Source organism: Ctenocephalides felis, unplaced genomic scaffold (assembly GCF_003426905.1).
Source record: "Ctenocephalides felis isolate EL2017-DRISC unplaced genomic scaffold, ASM342690v1 CF-g0.4_SCAFFOLD_03570, whole genome shotgun sequence".
NCBI classification, from domain to species: Eukaryota; Metazoa; Arthropoda; class Insecta; order Siphonaptera; family Pulicidae; genus Ctenocephalides; species Ctenocephalides felis.
In genome coordinates, this window is record NW_020539724.1 from 4,465,533 (window position 1) to 4,489,034 (window position 23,502).

The following is a 23,502-nucleotide window of genomic DNA, read 5'->3' on the forward strand; positions in this document are numbered from 1 at the left end:
TCAAGAACAAATTTAGGTGAGACATTAGTAAATAAGGAAACTACATCTAAACTGATTAGTGGTTATTTGGAAATGAAATTCATAGGATTTTTTTTAGGCAAATGGAGGTTGTTTAGAGAATTGTTAATGTATTTGGCAGTATTTGGTTGTCGTGAAGTGAATTAATATCTACGATAATAGGACCAAAAGTTGACGAAAGAGTGAATCGGATTAGTACCTGGTACGGGGAAATAAAATTTATTTTCAATTTTGGACAAAGTCATAAGATTTGTTTCAAGGAAAAAGTAGGTTGTTTAGTAGCAGGTTTTGGAGAGTTGTTAATGCATTTGCATAATTTTTAATTAGGTGAATTGATATCTGCGACAATTGGACGAAAAAATGGACGAACGAGTGAATCGGTTTTATGAATTTTAGGATTAGTACGTGGTTATTTGGAAATGAAATTTATTTTGGATGTTGGACGAAGACATAGGTGAATTGTTATCTGCAGCAATTGGACGAAAGAGTGAATTGGGTTTATGAATTTTAGTAAGACCATACTTGACTATAGGAACTCCACTATAATTACAATTTCCTTAAATAATTGCAGTACTTGAAAATATTATTGAAGTCTATTTGATTTTTTTATTCATATTTAAATGAAACTACGATCATCAAAATTAATTTGGTGGATGTACCCACAAGGCCCCTCTCCCAGTAGTCCATCTGATGATATTTTCGTCCTGAGTTATTCTAGGAGGCTGACGTTCCCGATAGGCGCGTTGTCATGCCCTGCGCTCGCTCTTACGTCGCGACGCCATCCGAATTATTCGTGCTCGAGATATTTGCCATGCCAAATGAGATTTTCTTACTATTCAATGAATTGCTTTTATCACAAATTTATTCTATGTATAATAGTCCAGTCATTATAGTAAGTTCACCTCGGAATTCGAGATACCCAGCTGTAAGTCTGTAAATACCCTAAAATAGCACCCTAAAAGTTGTCTCAAAACCTACATGTGGTAGTAGATTATGAGGCAACTTTTAGGGTGCTATTTTAGGGTATTTACAGACTTGCAGCTTGGTATCTCGAGTTCCGAGATTCTTACCTAGTTTAAGCTTAAATGACTGGACTATAATATTATTGATTTGAAGGATTTAATCAATCTTCAGCACTTTCAATTCAATTATTTCATTCAATATTTGCTTAGAAAAAGTATCCTTATACTTTTTCACAGAGAACATACATTTAAATTGTTTAGGGTTATTGGAATTAATAATATAATATGCTGATCTATTCTCTTAGAAATCTATTGGAATTTTTATGATTTATAATATATTAGTTTGTTTGTTTATTTTTATTAATATCTAACCATTCTTAACACAGATGTTTTAGAATTATAATATGTATATGGCTAATGTACGTGTATACAAAGGCAACAAATAAACAATAAATAAAAAAAAATATAATATTGTATCACATTTTATTTTTGAAGTTTTTTTGAAGTTTTAAATAAATATGAATAACAAATTTTATATCACATATTATTTTCTAAATTTTAAATTTCTTTGGGGATGGTTTTTATATTTAATAGATAAACATTACCTATGAATTTCTTTCGAATAAAATATTGTTAAGAATCTCAAAATAATAAACATATTCAAAATATAATAATTGCAAACAATATATCTGTAATTAATATTTAATTTCTTATATTTTTTGCGTTTGAATTCAAACGATTTTTGCGGGATATATTTAAGTTGGTAACCCTTATTTTTTTCGTTATATGGCCAACTGTGTAATTGACGTTTAGTCAAATGTCATTTATCCTCATGGATGTCATTTCTGTTTCACACTTAGTACCTGTTAGTAATATTTGTATTCGTGTTTATTACAATATTTCTTTACTTTAGATATATAAATTTATCTAATATTTATTTTTATTAGACAGTTTTGATACTTTATTTAGTTTTTTATTACTTTACCAGCACTGCCCAATTTATACAGAAAGGTTTCGGTACGTTATAACCTCAAAATTGAGTGAGAACATTTCATAATTTAATACACAGTTGTGCAATAATAATTGCGCTTGGTATTTTTAATCTTAAAGTGTTTAGATGAAGATGGCAGAATTTCCACGTTTGACTAGATCTATGAGAGCTTATACATCTTTAGAGCCACCGAGATGTTTAAAATTATCTCATTCCGAAAGAATTAAGGAACAATTATGGAGAGAAAATCAATTAAAACGGTAATATACTATAGAAATTTTAGCGTATAATGTTTATCTATTAATTATTTTAAACCATTATTATAGTGGAGTTACATGGTCACAACTTAAAGAATATTTGAAGAATGAAACTGAGGTCACTGGATTGTTAACAGAGTTACGGAATAATGCACAAATGATAGCAGGTATTTTCTATACCAGTTATTGTGACATGATGCATTTGATTAAATACTTTGTTTATTTTATTATAGGAGAAGAACAACCAGCAGAAATAATTGATGATGCAGCAATATTTTTGTTTAGATTATTTTTAAGGCAAAAAGTAGTGCTATTAAAGCATTTATCACAGTTGAAACAAATGTTTGGTCCTGTGCCAACTGATATAGCAAATAAGTTGTGCCAAGTAATAATTTTGCAATGAAAATGCATGTTTAATATTGTTTTTATTTATTTTATTATTCATACTTCAGTTGGTCAACAAGATATGTTCAATGGTACCTGAGAAATCTCTAAGGTATTTGGAAGCCGATTCTGAAGAGACAAAAGAAGTACATTTATGGGGTTCGCATATAAAATGCTTTATACCCAGTTCATATGAAGTAGACACAAGTTTTTTAAAAGATTTAAAAGTTTATAGTCCTACTGAAAGTAAAATCATTGATGACTTTTCAATGATTTACAAGAAAAATGATAATGCTTCTAAAGCTGCATGCTCTTCTAAAGATCAAAATAAAGTAAGCATTGTATTCATTCTCACTCATCACAGTTTTTCAAATAAATATAATAATTATTATCTTTTAGTATGGAAGAAGTTGGTTGGAGAAGCAATTAAATAATTTACAAACAGGATTAACAAAGGAAGAAAATACTAATTCAGTTGCGGTAATGTTACAAAGTAACAAAAGTAATGATGAACTTCAAAATGAATTATTTGACTTCCTGGGATTTGATAGGTACTTAGGATTAAGTATATTTCATTTTTAAAAACTTGTTCATTATATACTCATAAAATTGTATTTTCAGATTTGAACTCATTCAATTACTTTTGGAGAAGAGGAAATATATCATTGACAATATAAAGAATGAACATGAAACTAAAAGAAATATAAAAGATTTCCAAAATGGAACAGGTACTTTGTTAAAAATTCAAATAAATTAAATTTATATATTAATGCATTGAAACTACAGAATTCATATATATCTCTTTAATTTAGTAGCGAGCGAAAGAAAACCTGCTCTTGGACCACAAGTTATTGTGCAAATGGAAGAAGAAAAGTTATTAATGAAACAGGCCCGCAAAGAAGAGAAAAAATATAAAGAAGAAATGAGATTGAGAAACAAGAATAAAGATGATTCTGATTCAGAATCTGATATAAGGCCATTTGAAATAAGAAATCGAAGGTATTATTGATGTACCATGAATTGTTGGATACATTGTGATTGAGATTGAGAATACTCATAATGCAACCAGTATTATATAAAGGACTAATTGAATAAGCAAATGCTATTCAATTTTAACTATTATTTGTTAGCCAAAGACATACTAATTTTTATACTTTTATAATTAAATTAAATTGATTGTTTTGAATAAGTTTAAGTGTAATAAGAATAAGAATAAAGTAAAATTTTGTTACTCATTTTGTTTGATTCTAATCACTTAATAATTTTACTAATTATATTGCAATGTATCCAAATTCAGTCATTTATTCAAGGGCATTTATTCAATATAATACTAAGATATCTATTGATAATCAAATTATTGTTTTACAAGTTTCTAATGAAAGATGTTATACCTTTGAATAAACACATTTATTGAATATTCGAACATATACATTCATAAACCGGTATGTTGAATTAATTTACTAAATATTTCTTGTAGACTGGCAACTTCTGCATCCAAAACAAATACTGAACCTATGCTAGTAAAAAAGTCTATGGCTAAACAGAAAATAGTTTATCCAAATGTATATGATTCTCAAAATGAGGCAAAAACTAAAGCTGGAATATTCACTGGGGGTAAAGTCTTGTTACCTGATAATGTAGAAAGAATTGACAATAAAATGTTTGAAGAGGTGATTATACCAGTGAATCCAAAAGCACCTGAAGAAGTTGGAAAAGTTCTATTTCCTATTAAAAACATGGATCAGGTAATATTTCTCTCAATAATTATTAATTTGATTGAACATGCATCGCATTATTTTTAAATTGGTTTAATTTTGTTTTTAATTATTCATATTATTTCAATATACTACTATTGGGCTCAAGTTCAAAACTATATTTAAATTAAACTAATACTAATATTTAAATTAAATTCAATAATATGGTCTTTTGAATAATAAATTTAGGTGGGACAAATGGCATTCCAAGGGATACGGACTTTGAATCGAATTCAATCTGTAGTTTTTAATGCAGCTTACAATACTAATGAGAATTTATTAATTTGTGCTCCCACTGGTGCAGGTAAAACAAATGTAGCTATGTTGACCATAGTTCATCAAATTAGGCAGCATATGGAACAAAATGTCATAAAAAAGGATCAATTTAAGGTATTTGAAAGAATACTTCTACTATTGTATTATTTTAACTATTTTTAGTTTTTTACTTATTTTTAGATCGTATATGTTGCACCTATGAAAGCTTTAGCAGCAGAAATGGCCAGTAATTTTTCAAGAAGACTATCACCCTTAGGAATGTCTGTGCGAGAATTGACTGGTGATATGCAATTAACGAAATCAGAAATGATGGAAACACAAATGCTAGTAACAACACCAGAAAAGTGGGATGTAGTCACTAGGAAAGCAACAGGTATATCTAAAAATAACTTTAGAAATTGTTTCTTGGACATATAATTACTTATCATGTATTACAGGAGATGTATCACTAGCCACATTAGTAAAATTGCTTATTATTGATGAAGTGCATTTATTACATGGAGACAGAGGACCCGTGGTTGAAGCTTTAGTAGCAAGAACATTACGGCTTGTAGAATCATCACAATCTATGATAAGAATTGTAGGATTGTCTGCCACATTACCTAACTACTTAGATGTTGCAAGGTTTTTATTTGAAGCAATAAATGTAACGAACTAAGAAGAATATTGATCTGATCTTTTAAATATTTCAGATTTTTGAGGGTCAATCCATATATAGGATTATTTTACTTTGATTCAAGATTTCGACCAGTGCCTTTAAGTCAAACCTTTATTGGTGTGAAAGCTCTGAAACCATTGCAACAGATGGCTGACATGGATACTATATGTTTTGAAAAATGTCTAGACATGGTCCAGAAAGGCCATCAAGTGAGCTAGATATTTTGAAAGAATATTTTTTATTAATATAATTTATTTAAAAAATATTTTGATCAATAGGTAATGGTGTTTGTGCATGCCCGTAATGCTACTGTTCGTACAGCAAATGTTTTAAAAGAAATGGCTCAACAAAAAGGAGTACTCAAAGCATTTGAGTCAACTCCAAGTCAAGGTTATAGTCAAGCCTTAAGAATAGTTAGTAAATCTCGTTACAAGCAATTAGGTGATTTGTTTCCACATGGATTTGCTATGCATCATGCTGGAATGCTAAGAAGTGATAGGTATAGTATCTAGCAATTAAGAATACATTACTTTTGTTTTATTATTTTCAAATTTTTATTCAAGATCACTGGTTGAAAAGTACTTTTCGGAAGGATTTATAAAAGTTTTGGTTTGTACATCCACATTGGCATGGGGTGTCAATTTACCTGCTCATGCTGTTATTATTAGGGTATGCTCAAATATAAAAATGCATTGAATATTATATTGTATATAAGTATTTATGTATTTGAAAATTTTGTCCAGGGAACCGAAATCTACGATTCCGAACGCGGTACTTTTGTCGACCTCGGAATTTTGGACGTTTTGCAAATATTTGGTAGAGCTGGAAGACCGCAGTTTGATGATTCAGGAAGTGGTATCATTATTACCAGCCATAATAAGCTTAACCATTATTTGTCCTTACTAACAAATCAATTTCCCATTGAAAGCAATTTTGTGAGCTGTCTGGCTGATAATTTGAATGCAGAGGTAATTTAATTTCAAATATCTGTATACATACAATTATATATGGTTTATTTTATAAATTTTTTAAATACAATTTTTTAGATTGTTTTGGGTACCATTAGTAATATTGAAGAGGCTATAGAATGGTTAAGTTATACATATTTGTTTGTAAGGATGCGTATAAATCCTCAGGTTTGTAAACTTATTTGTATTAACATCTATATATTTTTTAAATAGTAGTCAAGTAATATTTTAATATATTTTAGGTGTATGGTATTAATTATCAAGATGTTATTGATGATCCAACTTTGGATAAAAAACGTAGGGAAATAATTGAAACAGCTGCAAATGCTCTTGATAAAGCTTGTATGATTAGATTTAATTACAAGACCAATGATTTAGCAGCTACAGGTATTTAATATTTATTTTTTATTACAAGCTTCTATTGATTATTTAATTTTAATATTTTAATTTTAATTTATTTAGAAAATATGGGCATAAAATCAACTAAAATTGTTTTAATAAAATTAAATTTTACTATACATATTTTATATTATATGCGTTTATATGTAAACCTAAATGTTAATGTAAATACATTACTTTTTGCAGATTTGGGTAGAACTGCTAGTCACTTTTATATAAAATACGATACAGTAGAAGTCTTTAATGAAGTAATGCAACCCATTATGTCTGAAGGAGAAATATTTTCAATGATCTCACAAGCACAAGAATTTCAACAATTGAAGGGTGAGTTTTCAGTTCAAATACATAATGTTAAATAATTAACATAGTATAATAATAGCAATATTAAATAACAACATTATAAAAATATGTTATAAATTTAGTTCGAGATGACGAAATGCAAGAGTTAGATGATTTGACACAAGATAATTGCTATCTGCCTGTGTCTGGTGGAAGTGAAAACCTTCATGGAAAAGTTAATATTTTATTGCAAACTTATTTATCAAGAGGATCTGTGAAATCTTTTAGTTTAATGTCTGATTTATCATACATTACACAGGTAAATTTATAAAATATTTAGCAACAAAAAAATTCTAATCAGAATATTAATATTTAAATTTTTATTTATATATTATATTTAATTTTTAGAATGCAGTACGTATTGCAAGAGCTCTTTTTGAAATTGTTTTGCGACGCAATAACCCCTTGATGGCTGGTAGATTATTGAATGTAGCAATAATGTTAGAATTACGATTATGGGATTATCAAAATCCTTTAAATCAATTTGTTTGCATACCCCAAGATGTGCTTAGTAAAATTGAGAATAGAAGACTTACTATAGATAAAATTCGAGATATGGAAACTAAGGAAATAGGTAAATAGACTTTATTATACACTTTAATTTATTGGTATTCACTGAATTTTTTCATGTAAATTTAATATTAAAAATAAGGCTTTAATGTAAACTTTAATTTATTGGTGTTCACAAAAATGAAGATTTATTATTTTTTATACTAAAACCAAACAATTTTCAGGTGAGATTGTAAGACACCAAAAAATGGGGCAACTGGTAAAAAAATGTGCAGATGAATTTCCATTATTAGAAATGTCTGCAAATTTGCAACCAATTACTAGAACTGTTCTGAGGATTCGCCTGCAAATCACAGCAAACTTTCGGTATTGTGTTTCATGGTTTTTATATTTATGAATATATTTAATTTAATTATATATATATATATATATATACATTATATTGATTATATTAATTATATTAATTTTATTTATACAAAGATTGTAAATTTATTTTGCCATCTCATAATATATTCCAATGTACACAATATTTATTCAGATGGAATGATAAAGTCCATGGAAAATTTGCTGAAACCTTTTGGCTTTGGATAGAGGACCCAGAAAGTAACTACATGTACCACTCAGAATATTTTAAAATAACAAGAAAACAGGTGAGAATAAACTTTTGAATAAACAATATTTTCTTTCAACTTATTGAATAAATGTTATATGTTGTTAAGGTCTTTAATGCAGAGCCACAAGAGCTAGTTATGACTATACCATTGGTAGAACCACTGCCACCACAATATTTTGTACGAGCAACAAGTGATAAATGGCTAGGCTCTGTGAGTTACTTAACATTATCTTTTCAACATCTGATATTGCCAGAAATACATCCACCACATACAGGTAGGTAAAGATAAATTCAAAGACAAAAACCTTCCACAAAATTTTACTCCAACTTTTTATCATGCTTGATGAATCTGAGTGCAAGATTTATAATAAATTACTAAATTATTTTCAGATCTTCTAATGCTAGAGCCATTAGCTATAACTGCTCTTGGAGATAAAGAGTTTGAATCTTTGTATAAATTTTCTCATTTCAATCCGATACAAACACAGATTTTCCACTGTCTCTATCATACTGATAACAATGTGCTTTTGGGAGCGCCAACAGGTTCAGGAAAAACTATTGTTGCGGAAATAGCTATGTGTCGAGTTTTTCATAAATATCCCCAGAGCAAGGTCAGTGAAAATGTGTTTTTTGTGCATTTTTTGGGTCAGTATTGATCATTCTGTAAAATTTAATGAATGATAATATTTTAATTACAATTGTGTTTTTGAATGTGTATTTGTTTATTTCTCCAGGTTGTTTATATAGCACCTTTAAAGGCATTAGTTCGTGAAAGAATACAAGACTGGAAAGTCAGAATGGAACAAAAGTTAGGAAAGAAAGTTGTAGAATTAACAGGTGACTTTTTAATTTAAAGCATATGTTTTCAAAAATGATTTTTTATTTTGCTTACCCATTAATTCTGATAATTTTTCTAAATTTAGATTTTCTCATTTGGATTTATATTGAACATATGTATTAAATTTTTAACATACAGTTAATGTTAATTAAAATATTTTAATTATTACTTAGGTGATGTTACTCCTGATACTAGAGCTATTGAACAAGCACAAATCATAGTAACAACACCAGAGAAATGGGATGGTATCAGTAGAAGTTGGCAAACTAGAAGCTATGTTAGAGCTGTTGCTCTGATAATTATAGATGAAATTCACCTTCTGGGTGAAGATAGAGGTCCAGTTTTAGAAGTCATTGTTTCCAGGTTTAATATAACATTTTTATAAAAATTAACAGCTGTTTAAAAGAATTCTAATAATTTATTATTTTAAATAATTCTAGAACAAATTTTATCGCTTCTCATACGGAAAGAACACTGCGTATCATAGGTCTTTCCACTGCATTAGCTAATGCTCGCGATTTAGCGAATTGGCTTGGGATTGGTCAGGTATTTTATATAATTTAATCAATATTATCTATATTGTTTCATTTACTTTATTATTCTTTCGTCAGATGGGAATGTACAATTTTCGTCCTTCAGTACGTCCGGTCCCATTAGAAGTTCATATAGCAGGTTTTCCAGGTAAACACTATTGCCCACGAATGATATCTATGAATAGACCGACATTTCAAGCTATTAGGCAGCACTCACCAGATAGCCCAGCCTTAGTTTTTGTTTCATCCCGTAGGCAGACCAGGTTAGATAATTTAATGTTAATTAATAGATGTTAATATTGCAAAAACATCAACATTTGGAGAATTTGTATTGCAACAGTTTTTTTTTTAACTCCATTTATGAATTCAGTAAAAACTGAAAAATTCAAACTGAGAAAGCATAATTTTATCTCATAAAGTTTTACTTATATATTAAAAATTTTAGGATGACTGCCTTAGACTTAATAGCTTTTCTTGCCTCAGAGGCAAATCCTAAGCAATGGCTTCATATGGAGGAACATGCACTTGAACAAATATTGGCTGGAGTTAAAGATCAAAATCTAAAATTATGTTTAGCTTTTGGAGTCGGCATGCATCATGCAGGTTTACAAGAAAGAGACAGGAATATTGTTGAAGAACTTTTTGTTAATCAAAAGATACAGGTGAGTCATTTATTTATTATTTATTTTTTATTGTCCAATAATTGAAAAGTTTTCATAATTTTTTATGTAACAGGTTCTAATTGCAACAGCAACACTGGCTTGGGGCGTAAACTTTCCAGCACATCTTGTAGTAATTAAAGGTACTGAATATTTTGATGGAAAGCAAAAACGTTATGTCGACATGCCGATAACTGATGTTTTGCAAATGATGGGAAGAGCTGGTAGACCACAGGTATAGATCTTTGTTTAATTAAATATTAGAATTATCTGAACTGTTTTTTAACTTGTTCAATATTTTTTCAGTTTGATAATCAAGGAACAGCAGTAGTTTTAGTACATGACATAAAGAAAAACTTTTACAAAAAATTTTTGTATGAGCCATTCCCTGTTGAATCTAATCTTCTTGCAGTATTACCAGATCATATGAATGCTGAAATAGTAGCTGGAACTATACAATCTAAGCAAGATGCTCTTGATTATTTAACTTGGACATATTTTTTTCGCCGATTGTTGCAGAATCCAGCCTATTACCAATTAAATTCTTTAGATCAAAGAGATATAAATTATTATCTAACTGAACTGATTCAAAAAGCCTTAGAAGATTTAGTGAAAGCCCACTGTGTGCTCATATCTGACCAGGATGAAAGAACTCTGATATCAACATCATTTGGAAGAATATCTTCTTATTACTATTTAAGCCATCAGACTATGTTGCACTTTGCCAACTCTTTAGGACCAGATTTAGATACAGATGATTTACTGAAAATTCTCAGTGAAGTTCACGAATATGATGAGCTGCCTGTAAGACATAATGAAGAGCACTACAATGCGTAAGTCATTTTTCCTAATATATTATTTGAAGTATAATTATAATACTAGTACACCTAAGTCTGTTTTTTACACGGTCTTTTTGTACACGGTTTTGATATAACACGGTTTGAAAATTGAATATTTTTAATTTTTTTACACGTTTTTATTCCATTTAGCACGATTTAAAATTTTATGTACTTAAATTGTTTTTGTCAAATTTAATTTTTGCGAAGTATGTTCATATCACAAAAAAGTATTTATGAAAGGAAAAAGTCTGAAACCATCGATAGTATCGATAGTTTGCGAACACTAGCTTAAAGATTTGAGTGAATTCCCCTTTAGCGCGTACAAACAATTTTTACTGGTCAAAGCAAATGTGAATATCACTAATTTAATTCTTGTTCTTAAAAAATTCTTGTTTTTCACCAATTTTAATAGGTTTTAGAGATTAGGAACAAATCACCCATTTTTGTATAAGATCAATGTCTTTTTTACACGTTTTTTTTTTTACACGGCTTCTTCTGGAACCAATCGCCGTGTAAAAACAGACTTAGGTGTAATTACATTTTTCTCTTAGTGATCTTGCAAAGTATTGTCCTGTACCAGTGGATTCAATGCAGTATGAAAATCCGCATGTTAAAGCTCATCTACTACTTCAAGCTCATTTGACTCATGCACCCCTACCATGCCCAGATTATTTAACTGATACCAAAAGTGTGCTTGAACAAGCAATACGAATATTACAGGTTTAATATTAACTATTATTTGTATAAATATGAAATCTGGTTTCTTTAAAGAAATGGTTTTACAGGCAATGACTGATATTTGTGCAGAAAGAGGTTGGCTTGCATCAGCTTTGGGTTGTCAACAGGTCTTACAAATGTTAGTTCAAGGTGAGATAATAAAGAGATTATTATGATTATTAAGTTATTTTATTGTTAGCAGTATTTAAACATGTAATGGGTCTCATATTTTTAGCTCGTTGGCTGAAAGATGATGCATTGAGCACTTTGCCTAATGTAGAGCCATATCATGGGCATCTCTTCAGCAAAATTGGCAAATATTGTACGACTTTGCCAGGAGTTAAAGATGTAGTTTGCAGAAGAGATGGTTATGAAAAATTAGCCAAACCTTTACGGGAAGATTTTGAGGAGCATCAAATCATTCAAATTTATAAGGTAAATAATATAGTAAAAATAAATCATTAAAATGAGATTATAATTAATTTGTTAATTTTGAATTTAAATATTATAAATTTCAGGTTCTGAAAGATATGCCTGATTTGAAAATAAGCTTAACTTTAGAAGGAGAATATGAAGGCAGTCCTCTAAATTTTGAAATCAATCAACCATTGAATAAAGATCATTGGATAAAAGTAGAGAAAAATAGGGTAATCTTTTGAAAAATGGACATTAATGAATATTCAAAACTAATTTTTGTTACAAACTTACAGTATTTATTCTGCAATATTTATATGTAAACAAGATATCTTTTATAGGAGTACACACTGACAGTAAAAATGCATCGAATGGGAAAACAATGTCCAGTACATTGTCCACATTTCCCTAGATCAAAAGATGAAGGTTGGAGTTTAGTACTAGGATGTATAGACAATCGAGAACTTTATGCAATAAAACGTGTGGCAATCAGAAGAGAATTTAGCAATCATCATTTAATATTCCAAACTCCAGAAAGCACAGGTAAAAAAATGTGCAATAGAGAACATTATAATATTAATGTAATAATTTGTGTAGATATCAATTACTTTAACTATTCATAGTATAATTTCTGGTACATTTGCTTTTAGGCCGTCTTATTCTAACTATATATATAATGTCTGATTCTTACTTGGGGTTAGATCAACAATATGATATTCAATTGGAAATTACAGAAGAACATTTTAGCCTTTTCAGTGACAAAGGTGCTTATTAAATTTATATAACTATTATAATGTACGAAAGAGTATTTACTATTGACCTTGTGATAATATAAAAGGTGATATAGGAATATCATAAGTATGTATTGCATAGTGTACATATATATATATATATATATATATATATATATATATATAAAGATTAATATATTTTATACTTTTATATTTATTTAGACTTATGTGCTACATGTTTTCTTTTCATTTGATTTGAAATTATATGATTCAATTGATCAGAAAAAGCACTGAATGAAAATCTTGTTTTGAATAGTTCTTCTCCTTTTCTACCCAATTCATCAGATCGTTCTATGCTATTTACTATAGCTTTAGCAAATTTATCAGGATCTGGGTCACACAAAAATCCAGTCACAGAATCCATTACAGTCTCTGTTGGTCCTCCACTATTGCAAGCAATTACGGGTTTTCCCATATACATTGCTTCTAGTGGAACTATTCCAAAATGTTCATTTTGGGGTGAATAAATTAAACTTACGCAGTGTTTCAGCAAATAATATTTAATTGCATCACTTGGTGATTTCAGAAATGTGACTTCAGAGCTGACATCCAGAGATTTGGCCAATGTCTGGAGCTCTTCATAATATTCAACATTTTCTATAACTCTTTCATCATACCCACCAATAATAATTAATTTTAAATTATCATCATTACTCAAAGCTCGAAATTTTGCAAATGAATTTAATACCAGTGAAATATCTTTCTTGCGTTCAAAACGATTTATCGATAGTATAAACTTTACATTGGATTCAATACCATCTACTTCCTCAGGTATGTGAGTATTATCAATATTTTTGGTATTGATTGATGGATATAATATATCTGGTGATGTTGATATTGTTTTAAATGTAGATTTAAATACTCTTGATGTGAATTTGCTATTAACTAGAATCACGTCTGCTTTACTTGTAGTATACTCCTCTAACCAATTCAAAGGCTTGCGATAATAAGTTTTTAATAAACCACCTGGCTTACTTAGTAACAAGTCAGGAAAATGACAATAGAAAATAACTGAAAATCTCTTGAAAGAGAACAGCCTTAAGATAGGTATCGCAATTGAAATTTGATCACAAAAAATTATATCGGGTTTCTCATATGGAACAATAAACACTAACATGTATAAAGCAGCATACAGCAATCGAAGGTATGCCCAAAATGCATAGAATTTTCCTGCAAGATGTCTAGGTATCCAATCTCCTACAACTGTTATATTCAAACTACCATCTCTCGTTTCTTCAAAACAATGATTAGGATCATGATGGTTTGTCACAAACTGCACACTGTGTCCCTTTTGCTTTAAAGCCAATGCAGCATCAACCACTAGGCGCTCTGCACCTCCAATACCGAGATCAGGATGGAGAAACAATATTTTACCCATAATGATTAAACTAACATAACTTTTAAAATTGTATAGTTAGAATATTTTGTAGAATGCCACGCAGTTTATCTATCTATCGTGTCACATTATCAACATCATTAAGAACATTTATCTTAAGCAACAAATTAATTTAAATAGTGCGTTGCATCCACGTCATAACATGTCATTATAACTTGTGCTGAAAATCTATTATTTTGTTAAATAAAAAGGAACGATCATATTGGTTATATGAAAACTGTCAACTGGGATGAATTAAATTCTTCTTGAATGACCAGATATAATATTGAACAGAAATTAAATTTAATATAGAATGATAAATCGCTTAATTATAGTCTATTTTTCTTCGTTCTTTGTTAATATAAATCATAATTTTTATGATAGAATGTGTATATTATAATTTTTTTATGTTTTAATGTGTGATATGTATGATTTAACTATTAAACTTGTAGCATTATTTAGAGTATGTGGCATTATTAGCCCGTTTTAATTGGATTAGATTATACTGTATTTTCATTTCATAAAATTAAAAAAAAAAAATTTGAATATAAAATATATAAATTTGAATTTCGCGCTCTTAGTTTCAGTCACATAATCACATAAATGTATTTGTTATTCTATAAGAAGCTTTGCATTTTAATATGTTTTAATTAATCTTAAAATTAACTAATTTATTATTAATTAAACTGAGTTTTATTAATAAATCTTTTTATTCGATGAGCATAGATAAAAGAAGTCTATTTCATATGTTGAGTCGCATATCCTTGTTTATTTTGAATATATGTCTTACGCCGTTGAACGCCAAATGTTGTGACTGTTTTTCAACTGCTTTCAATAATTTTGATAACAAATTCAATCATTTAATATAAAAGTTTAAATGTTATTAAATCTAACATGAGTGCAGTGAAAAGTAATGGGGTGTTTCAAAGCACACCGATAAGGGGTATTCCTTTAACCAGGAGGTCTATTGTCGTAACGCCTCTGTCTGAAACCCCAGATTTAGTGAGTTTAATTTTTTATGTATTATTTTTCTCTATATATAGAGAAAAGTAATACATATAACCACTATCACTTTTTATTAATATCCAAACAGAGTACTCGCGAAGAAAGGTTGTCAAATATTGATCGTTCTGTTGCAAGAAGTGAGCTATCAGTTCAAATAACTCCAAGAAATACAAATAAATTAACTGGATATAAAGAATGTTTCAAATCATCTATTAAACTTTTTCAAATGAATGTAGGTACTCATACTATAATAATCCCCCTATCTTTATATCTTTTACAAGAACACTAAAACGTTGTCAATTATTGCAGAAAATAACAAAACAAAATGCATGGGATCTTAACTTAATTCATGATTTATATCAACTCACTGACCTGAAAGACAAAATGATCATCGGTGATTTAAATTTGGCTAGTGTAGCTATAGATGCTTCTGCAAAAATATATGCATTAAGAGTTGATGATGTTCATCAAGACATCGTGAGATTAGCATCTGGTCTAATGCATACAGAAAATAAAAGTTTGTATTTTTCAATATACATATAATCATTATTGTATATCATCTACCCTTTTTAATTTTATGATGCATGTATTTCATGCAAACATTTATTTCATGAAGGTTCTCAAAAAGCAAATCAGCAAGAAGGAGAAGATTCTGATAACAATGATGATGGTGTTGATAACAATGATCCGAATGAGATTATGCCAAAAAAGAAAAAAATTCGGAAGCGAAATATAAAATCACTTATAGTAACTGATTTAAATCAGATTGATAAAGAAATAGAAACTATTCCTGAGCTAGATAAATTATTTACATGTAGAGCTGCCATGTCAGGAGAAGGTTTATCAGCTGACAAAATGTATAGATTAACATTGGAATGTGTAGATAAACAATTATTAACCGGGTAATTCTAAATTATTTGCTAATGTTTTGAACCACTTGGATAGAATTACTATGAGTTTCAACAACAAATTATTTAAAATTAATTCTGCTTATAATTAATTTTTCAGATTAGAGGAACATGTTGATATCACATGCCATCAAATAGAAAATGCATCCAATAACGATGAAATTTCCCTGAGCTCATTAACAAAATGTGAAGCAGCTCATATAAATGCTTCACTTCACAGCTTTAAGTTTTTAGATTGGAGTCCTGAAAAAGACAAAGACAGGTTTATTTATTATGCATTTTTTTTCTTTTTTTATATTTCAGTATTTTTCATATAATTATATATGATTTTATGTTTTTCTTTCAGTAATGCGAGATTCATACATTCAGATGGGCTACTAAATTCTTCGCAGTTGGAAATTACTTTTGACATAAATGCTGAAGTAGAAAAGATACCTAATCCTGCAGCAGACTGTAAGTTAAACCTTTTACATGGTACTTCTCAACATTGCTAATAATTACTTTATATTTAGTAGAATCAATGGATTATGATGATAATGCTGGCCAAATGTTCTTTGAAAATAATGAAGACGAAGATGAAATTACTCCAGTTATGATGAGAAATGGTTTAAACATGAATCAGAAAATATTAAAGGCAACAAATTTCAATAAGGTGTCGGAATATAGTTACAATCCCAAAATAAAAAACATGTTGAGCAAATTGTATGCAGGACCTTTACATTGGAAATATCCTTTAATGCGAAGAAAAGCCAGTAAGTGAATGATTTATTATATTATATTATATTATTACAAATTATATTATAATATAATTTGTAATAATATTACAAATACTTATAATATAATTATATTATAATATTACAAATAGTTGATTGTAAATTAATTTTTAAGGGGGTAAATCTTTATATACTGATAAGTCATCTGAAGTTCTAAAGGTAAGACAAGCTAAAAAAAACAAACAGTTTGCAACAATTGACCTTGATGGAGAAGTGGATGAAACTAAATTTAAATGCAAGAGTTTACATAAACTTAAAGGTTCTGTTCTTCTCAATTGGAACCCTGTTAAAAACTTGTTACCCGACAAGCTGCATTTAACATGTGATTCTGTTAATTGCCATTTTATGACGCCTTATAAATCTATATCTGTTGAAAGTGATGCAAATGCTACATGCATGGATGATATTGTTCCCGAATATAATTATGAAAACAATAATGACAGCAATTTTTGCGCAGTAGTTGAGGTAAGTAAAATTTATTGCAAAATTAGAATGATTTTACATAGCACAGCAATCATTTATATATTTGGACAAAACATGTTTTATAAATTTTAATTGTTTTAGAATGATGAGGATTACTCTGCAGATGAGAATGAACCTGCAGGCACAAATAAATCATCAGAGGGTTATGTAGATGCTCCAGATTTGGTAATATAATAAGATTAAATTATTTTTATTGGATGTTTTCACTGATTTAATTGAAGTCAATATATAATTTTGTTTACAAACACCTAATTCTTTACTAACTTATTAATTCTTTTTCTAGGTAAATCAAGTAAAAATAACATATGATACCAAGGCAAGGACAGTTAATATGAAATTGATTAAATCACAAACATTAAAAATTATTGATAGTTATTTGAAACCCAAAGACACATCAAGATCTGCAGATAAAAATGTGACTTTTTCACAAATTTACAAAAAGTTACACGAACAACTTCCAGCTGCTGAATTAACAAATCTTACTCAGGGAATTGCCTTATTATCTGTAATGCATATAACAAACGATAATGATTTAGTTCTAACTCAAGATGATACACATGATTTTGTAGTATCTTTACCAGTTGATTGAACATTTTCAATAAATTTATTTTGATTTTTGTAGATTAATATATTTAAATATAAGAAATCTTACATATTCTATAAACAATATTTTTGTTATATATGAATTATGGTTTTATCAAGTTTTTATAAGTACTTGTAAGTCTGAAGTGTATATATTAAATCACACCAAGCAGATTTTTATAGCATCGAGTATCTTTCACCTAAAGTGATAATATTTATGATAGATACCTTCATCCTGAATTTGATTTTCTGATTCCTTTTTATAAACCACTTATAAATGCCCATTCAATACGAAAATGTTTATAAATTTAATTTCAATATTTCAACAGAAAATTTTCAAATTATAAACAAGCCTAACTTGTTATTGTTACCAACCTCCACAACTACAGTACATTTAAATATGGCTGAATCTTTCTGTCTTATTTTAACCGCCAATTTGTATGTATAATATTTTGAAAACATTTTTTTCTTTTTGGAAACTTTGTTATACATATGTGATAGTACTTTATGTAATAAGAAAGTGACTTTTGTTTATTTAAGCATTAATTAAGCAGTAAAATTCATAGTATTTTGTATAATCAACAATGGCTACTTTTAACTTTGATGAATTAACTTCACAAATCAGCAATACTGTTGAAAGTGGTGTTAGTTTTGCTGGAAAAGGATTAAAATTAGACGATGCTTCTTCAGGTATCAACTATAGATGATTAATATTTTTAATAATATATGAAATATTTTATAACCTCTAATAAAATCTGTTCCAGCCGCGAGTGTCGTTTCAGCAATAAATGCTTGCAAATCTATGACCTACTTGAATTTAGAAGGTAATACATTAGGTGTAGAGGCTGCTGAAGTAATTGCTAAAGCTATAGAAGGTCACCCTGAATTCAAAAAGGCTTTATGGAAAGATTTATTCACTGGTCGCATGAAAACCGAGATACCTAAAGCTTTGGTATAAATAAATATAATCATTTGTTGAAATAATAATTATATTACAATATTTTTTATTAATTATATCATTTATTTATTCAGCATCATCTTGGAACTGGAATGATTAATGCTCATGCAAGATTAACAGTTTTAGATTTGAGTGATAATGCTTTTGGTCCAAATGGAATGGAAGGTCTTGTTGTTCTGTTGGGCTCTCCATGCTATGCTCTAGAGGTGAACTTTCTTTTATATTACATATAGTTTTATATAAATATATATCTTCAATCTTATTACTCTTGTTTTAGGAACTGAGGTTAAATAACAATGGTCTTGGAATTGGAGGCGGAAGGATGCTTGCGAAAGCGTTATTGGATTGTCATTCTAATAGCAAAAAGACAGGAAAAGCATTAAGCTTAAAAGTGTTTGTAGCTGGTAGGAATCGGCTTGAAAATGATGGCTCCAAGGCTTTAGCTGAAGTTTTTAAGGTTTTAAATTTAAATTTTATTTATTATTTCAAATTTGATTTTAATTATTGTTTAATATAAATATATGTGATTGAGTTTATGAAACTTACTTGAATTTTAATAGACAATCGGAACTCTAGAAGAAATTTCTATGCCTCAAAATGGAATTTATGCACCTGGGATAACTGCTCTTTCTGAAGCTTTTGCGATGAATAAAAATTTAAGAGTATTGAATTTGAATGATAACACAATTGGTGAGAAAGGGGCTCAAGCAATTGCTAAAGCATTACCACATATTCAGCAGTTAGAAGAAATCAATTTTGGAGATTGTTTATTAAAAACAGCAGGAGCACAGTCTTTGGCAAATGCCTTGAAGGAGGGTCATACAAAATTAGAGGTTAATAATTTTTTGCTTTATAATGTATACATTTTAACTGTTAACTTTATGAGAAATTAATTCAATTAATTTTTATTTCTTAGACATTGGTTTTAGGGTTCAATGAAATTTCAACCCCAGGTGGAGTTGCTTTAGTTGAAGCTTTACAAAATAAGTCAAATCTAAAATCTGTTATACTTGACGGAAATCAATTTGGGGATGTAGGTAAAAAGTTAATTTCTAAGTTGATGCAAGAACGTGGGCAAGATGATGTTTTGGGCAGTTTGTCAGATGATGAAGGGGAACCTGATGATGATGAAACTGATTCAGATAATGAAGAAGGTATGTGTAATGATTTTAAATATATGTTATTAATAGAATCTATGCACAACTGTAATGTAATTACCTCACAGAATCTGAAGCAAGTGAAGATGAATATCCAGAGGCTCCAGTTATTACGCCAACTTCAACACCAATTGCGTCAATAGTCAAACCTTCTGTAGAATTAGCAGCTCCTAAAATACAGTCTTCATTATTTAATAACTTATCTATAAAATCATTGTCACCATCTCCTAGTGCTAATACTAGTATTGAACTATTTTTACAAAACCCATCTCAAACCAATTTTTTGGCATTAGGAAATGATAGAGAAAACATATTTTTGAAAGAAGTTAAGGTAATGAGATATACAAGCTTATAAAAACTTTTTTTTTCGTTTTCTAATGATCAATTATCATATCATTATTCTGACTTTATTTCATGTTCTTTTTACTTTACTTATAGAATTTGCCTAAAGACGATGAGTACTTAAATAAACTTGTGATAGTATTAATGAAAGTATCAGGATTGTGCAAATCGACAGATGAAATTATAAAACAATCAGCATTAAGTATTTCTAGAAAAATTTATAAAGAACTGTTCAGTTGGTCCAAAAATGAAAATATTAACTCTTTGGTTAATAACACATTGCTTGTAAACTTAGGGCTTATAAAGGTAATGAATTTGGAATTAGTTATATTAATAATGCAATTTTATAAATTCATTTTTCATTTTTTAGAGTGAAGACAAAAAATTTAAACCAACATGGGATGTTGACGCTTGTCTTGTAGCTTTGGATAATGTTTTGACTGAATCATTTTTCCCAAATGAAACGAAAGAAACATTGCAGTTATTTTTAGGCAGGCAAGTGATGGAATTAAATGATACAATAACTGCATAGAGTGCTTAAAATATGTTCACCATCCATGGTTTTATAAAATTTTAAAAATAAAACAATTCCATATCTTTTCTAATATGTAAGGTGTTTATATTTGCTTTTAAAATAATTTTGCTCATGCAATATCTGTAAATATTTTTTCATGCAAGATTTTGTAATGCTTTTCAAGTATTTTGTCTTCTCTAATACATAAGGTTTTTATATGCGCTTTTAAAATTTTGTTCATGCAATATGTGTAGATATTCCTATATACATATCTTGTTTGAATGTTGCATTTTATATTTGTACATACTGTTTTACAAGAAATTGTTAATAATAGTAATAATAATAAAGGACCATTATTTATTATGCGATCAAAACTATATTTTATCAATCATTGCATGTTTTATAACATATTCTACCATATTCTGAGAAGACCTCAAATTTCATATTTTCTAACATATGATAGATTAATATGCTTCTATATTCCTATTATATATTTTTTTTAAATTAAAAATTTCAGGAATGCAGCAGGTGGAGTCGAACAGGAAAGGGTTTTAAAGACATTGTCTATCTTATAGATAAAATTTTCTAAATATGTTTTGTGTTAAATACATGTAGAATTTATAATAATAATATATCATTTATGTATTTATTAAAATTAGCATATGGAAATAAAATTCATTTTAAACATAATAAATGCATAATAAGCTACGGTACAAATTTATATAACTACTAGAAGAATTAATGCATGTGATTTATTTAATCAATGATATACATTCATGCTACGTTTCGCTACGCCGGCGCTACGTCATGGCTTTCTATTCCCCTTTAATATTAGGGGTATGTTTTGTATTCTGGTAACACATCTTAAATAAGAATCTTTTATCTTTACCTCAAATGTCAAAATATCTGATAATGACTCTCAGTGATAAGGAATTTTTAGTAAAATTATCTTCTTTTCACGTTAATTTTAACATGATGGAAAATTTAAATATATTCACCAATATTGTTTTTCAAATTTTGTGTAAGTTCTTTTAACTATATAATTTAATTTTTTTTTATTCAGGTTTTATATGATTTTGTAGATCCTTACAATTAGCTATCTATTTCAATAATGGTGCGACAAATTGAGCTGCAGGAGCTCATAGATGGTACATCAGTACCTGAAGAATATGACGATTCAAAACAGACTTGTTCCTTGAGATTATCACAATGCAGAATGTGCCCTTACTTAGGACTCATCCTTGCAACATTATCATCATTATTTTTCTCATTATCATCAGTAATAGTAAAAGGTTTAGTTGACATCAACCCTATGGAGTTAGCAGCATTTCGATTTGTTGGAGTTTTATTGCCTGCTATACCAATAGTGCTTTATAAACAGGAACCCATTTTTCCTGAAGGAAAACGAGTGATGTTGCTATTACGATCATTTGTTGGAACAACAGGACTGATGTTAAGTTTTTATGCATTCCGTCATATGCCTCTGGGAGATGCATCAGTTATTGTATTTTCTGTACCAGTATTTGTAGCAATTTTTGCTAGATTATTTTTAAAAGAACCTTGTGGACCTTTTAATGTGATATCAATAATTTTAACTTTAATTGGTGTGATATTAATTACAAAGTCTGAATTGGTTTTGGATAAAGATACTGACAGTGAATCTAATAATAATACTAGTGATGTGTGGAGTGTGGTTGCAGCTTTCTCTGCAACACTTTTTGGTGCCAATGTATATGTGCTACTAAGAGCGTTGAAAGGCTTACACTTTTCAATAATCATGACAAATTTTGGTACTTTCGGCCTAATACAGACAATAATGATAACATACATGATTGGAGCACTTTGCATGCCAAAATGTGGAACAGACAGAATTTTAGTAGTAGCTCTAGCATTATTTAGTTTTGGGGGCCAAATATTATTAACAATGGCATTACAGTTTGAGCAAGCAGGACCTGTAGCCATAGCTCGTTCGGCCGATATAGTTTTTGCTTTTATTTGGGAAATTGTGTTTTTCCAAGAAACACCCAACATATTTTCTATCGGCGGCGCTTTATTAGTTATATGCTCAGTTTTACTTACTGGGTTTAGAAAATGGGCTTTATCATTGCCCAGTGATTCAAATGTCCGAGAAAAACTTGGCATTTTAGCAAGATAATTCGTGTGCAGCATTTATCATTATGGATAGGTTGGACATTTTTCGTCACATTTATTGTGTGTATATTGATGAACAAAGTTTGAAAGTGTCGAGCTGTACATAAACAAACTTGTAAACTCTAGTCATTATTATTATAAAGTATTTATGAATATGAATAAAAAAAATATATATGTACAATGTTTTTTAATTTATCTAATCCTCAAAAAGTATTAGTAAAATAAATGTGTTCAAAATGTATTTAACAAATGTTTGTTTAGAATTATGCCCAACACTTTGCCTTAAAATAAAAGTAATTATTTTGTACTCACCTAAATCACAAAAAACACACTT

General features: G+C 28.9%; 5 protein-coding genes across 5 annotated transcripts; 4 read left to right on the forward strand and 1 right to left on the reverse strand.

The window, feature by feature from the left end:
- The first annotated feature begins 1,812 nt into the window (after positions 1-1,812).
- LOC113383116 (activating signal cointegrator 1 complex subunit 3) lies at positions 1,813-12,904 on the forward strand. Its single transcript, XM_026621367.1, has 38 exons — positions 1,813-1,997; positions 2,091-2,231; positions 2,298-2,395; positions 2,462-2,613; positions 2,681-2,944; positions 3,012-3,163; positions 3,234-3,340; positions 3,425-3,611; positions 4,090-4,357; positions 4,556-4,756; positions 4,823-5,015; positions 5,080-5,266; positions 5,335-5,509; positions 5,579-5,799; positions 5,864-5,969; positions 6,044-6,268; positions 6,347-6,436; positions 6,511-6,655; positions 6,854-6,991; positions 7,090-7,265; positions 7,355-7,580; positions 7,741-7,882; positions 8,055-8,166; positions 8,236-8,404; positions 8,520-8,740; positions 8,864-8,966; positions 9,141-9,330; positions 9,408-9,513; positions 9,579-9,763; positions 9,946-10,162; positions 10,236-10,394; positions 10,466-10,992; positions 11,550-11,718; positions 11,784-11,865; positions 11,951-12,150; positions 12,234-12,362; positions 12,471-12,672; positions 12,780-12,904. The coding sequence occupies exons 2-38, from the start codon at positions 2,098-2,100 to the stop codon at positions 12,902-12,904; spliced, it is 6,483 nt and encodes a 2,160-aa protein (XP_026477152.1). The 5' UTR covers positions 1,813-1,997; positions 2,091-2,097.
- A 170-nt stretch (positions 12,905-13,074) lies between these two features.
- Positions 13,075-14,470, reverse strand: LOC113383117 (alpha-1,3/1,6-mannosyltransferase ALG2). The gene has a single exon (XM_026621368.1). The coding sequence runs from the start codon at positions 14,296-14,298 to the stop codon at positions 13,075-13,077; it is 1,224 nt and encodes a 407-aa protein (XP_026477153.1). The 5' UTR covers positions 14,299-14,470.
- Positions 14,471-15,100: 630 nt separating this feature from the next.
- LOC113383118 (condensin complex subunit 2) lies at positions 15,101-18,053 on the forward strand. The gene is made up of 10 exons (XM_026621370.1): positions 15,101-15,297; positions 15,389-15,532; positions 15,610-15,817; positions 15,917-16,202; positions 16,309-16,470; positions 16,555-16,661; positions 16,721-16,960; positions 17,097-17,446; positions 17,546-17,629; positions 17,748-18,053. Exons 1-10 carry the CDS (start codon positions 15,190-15,192, stop codon positions 18,051-18,053), a joined length of 1,995 nt encoding a protein of 664 aa, XP_026477155.1. The 5' UTR covers positions 15,101-15,189.
- Positions 18,054-18,482: 429 nt separating this feature from the next.
- On the forward strand, positions 18,483-21,235 carry LOC113383731 (ran GTPase-activating protein 1). Its single transcript, XM_026621979.1, has 9 exons — positions 18,483-18,736; positions 18,811-18,998; positions 19,079-19,210; positions 19,282-19,461; positions 19,565-19,837; positions 19,921-20,158; positions 20,230-20,492; positions 20,600-20,809; positions 20,874-21,235. The coding sequence occupies exons 1-9, from the start codon at positions 18,631-18,633 to the stop codon at positions 21,033-21,035; spliced, it is 1,752 nt and encodes a 583-aa protein (XP_026477764.1). The 5' UTR covers positions 18,483-18,630; the 3' UTR covers positions 21,036-21,235.
- Positions 21,236-21,884: 649 nt separating this feature from the next.
- Positions 21,885-23,235, forward strand: LOC113383739 (solute carrier family 35 member G1). The gene is made up of 2 exons (XM_026621994.1): positions 21,885-22,038; positions 22,100-23,235. Exon 2 carries the CDS (start codon positions 22,129-22,131, stop codon positions 23,170-23,172), a length of 1,044 nt encoding a protein of 347 aa, XP_026477779.1. The 5' UTR covers positions 21,885-22,038; positions 22,100-22,128; the 3' UTR covers positions 23,173-23,235.
- Positions 23,236-23,502: the final 267 nt, after the last annotated feature.

What these genes read in the sequence shown, in the direction of transcription:
- LOC113383116 (XM_026621367.1), top strand. Translation starts at nt 2,098, where the DNA reads ATGAAGATGGCAGAATTTCCACGTTTGACTAGATCTATGAGAGCTTAT. An exon ending in AGTCACTAGGAAAGCAACAG is followed by an intron (nt 5,016 to 5,079) that starts GTATATCTAAAA and finishes CATGTATTACAG; the next exon opens with GAGATGTATCACTAGCCACA. An exon ending in GAAAGTTGTAGAATTAACAG is followed by an intron (nt 8,967 to 9,140) that starts GTGACTTTTTAA and finishes ATTATTACTTAG; the next exon opens with GTGATGTTACTCCTGATACT.
- LOC113383117 (XM_026621368.1), bottom strand. Translation starts at nt 14,298, where the DNA reads ATGGGTAAAATATTGTTTCTCCATCCTGATCTCGGTATTGGAGGTGCA.
- LOC113383118 (XM_026621370.1), top strand. Translation starts at nt 15,190, where the DNA reads ATGAGTGCAGTGAAAAGTAATGGGGTGTTTCAAAGCACACCGATAAGG. An exon ending in AATGCATACAGAAAATAAAA is followed by an intron (nt 15,818 to 15,916) that starts GTTTGTATTTTT and finishes TATTTCATGAAG; the next exon opens with GTTCTCAAAAAGCAAATCAG. An exon ending in TTTAATGCGAAGAAAAGCCA is followed by an intron (nt 16,961 to 17,096) that starts GTAAGTGAATGA and finishes TTAATTTTTAAG; the next exon opens with GGGGTAAATCTTTATATACT.
- LOC113383731 (XM_026621979.1), top strand. Translation starts at nt 18,631, where the DNA reads ATGGCTACTTTTAACTTTGATGAATTAACTTCACAAATCAGCAATACT. An exon ending in ATTAGACGATGCTTCTTCAG is followed by an intron (nt 18,737 to 18,810) that starts GTATCAACTATA and finishes AATCTGTTCCAG; the next exon opens with CCGCGAGTGTCGTTTCAGCA. An exon ending in TGATTCAGATAATGAAGAAG is followed by an intron (nt 20,159 to 20,229) that starts GTATGTGTAATG and finishes ATTACCTCACAG; the next exon opens with AATCTGAAGCAAGTGAAGAT.
- LOC113383739 (XM_026621994.1), top strand. Translation starts at nt 22,129, where the DNA reads ATGGTGCGACAAATTGAGCTGCAGGAGCTCATAGATGGTACATCAGTA.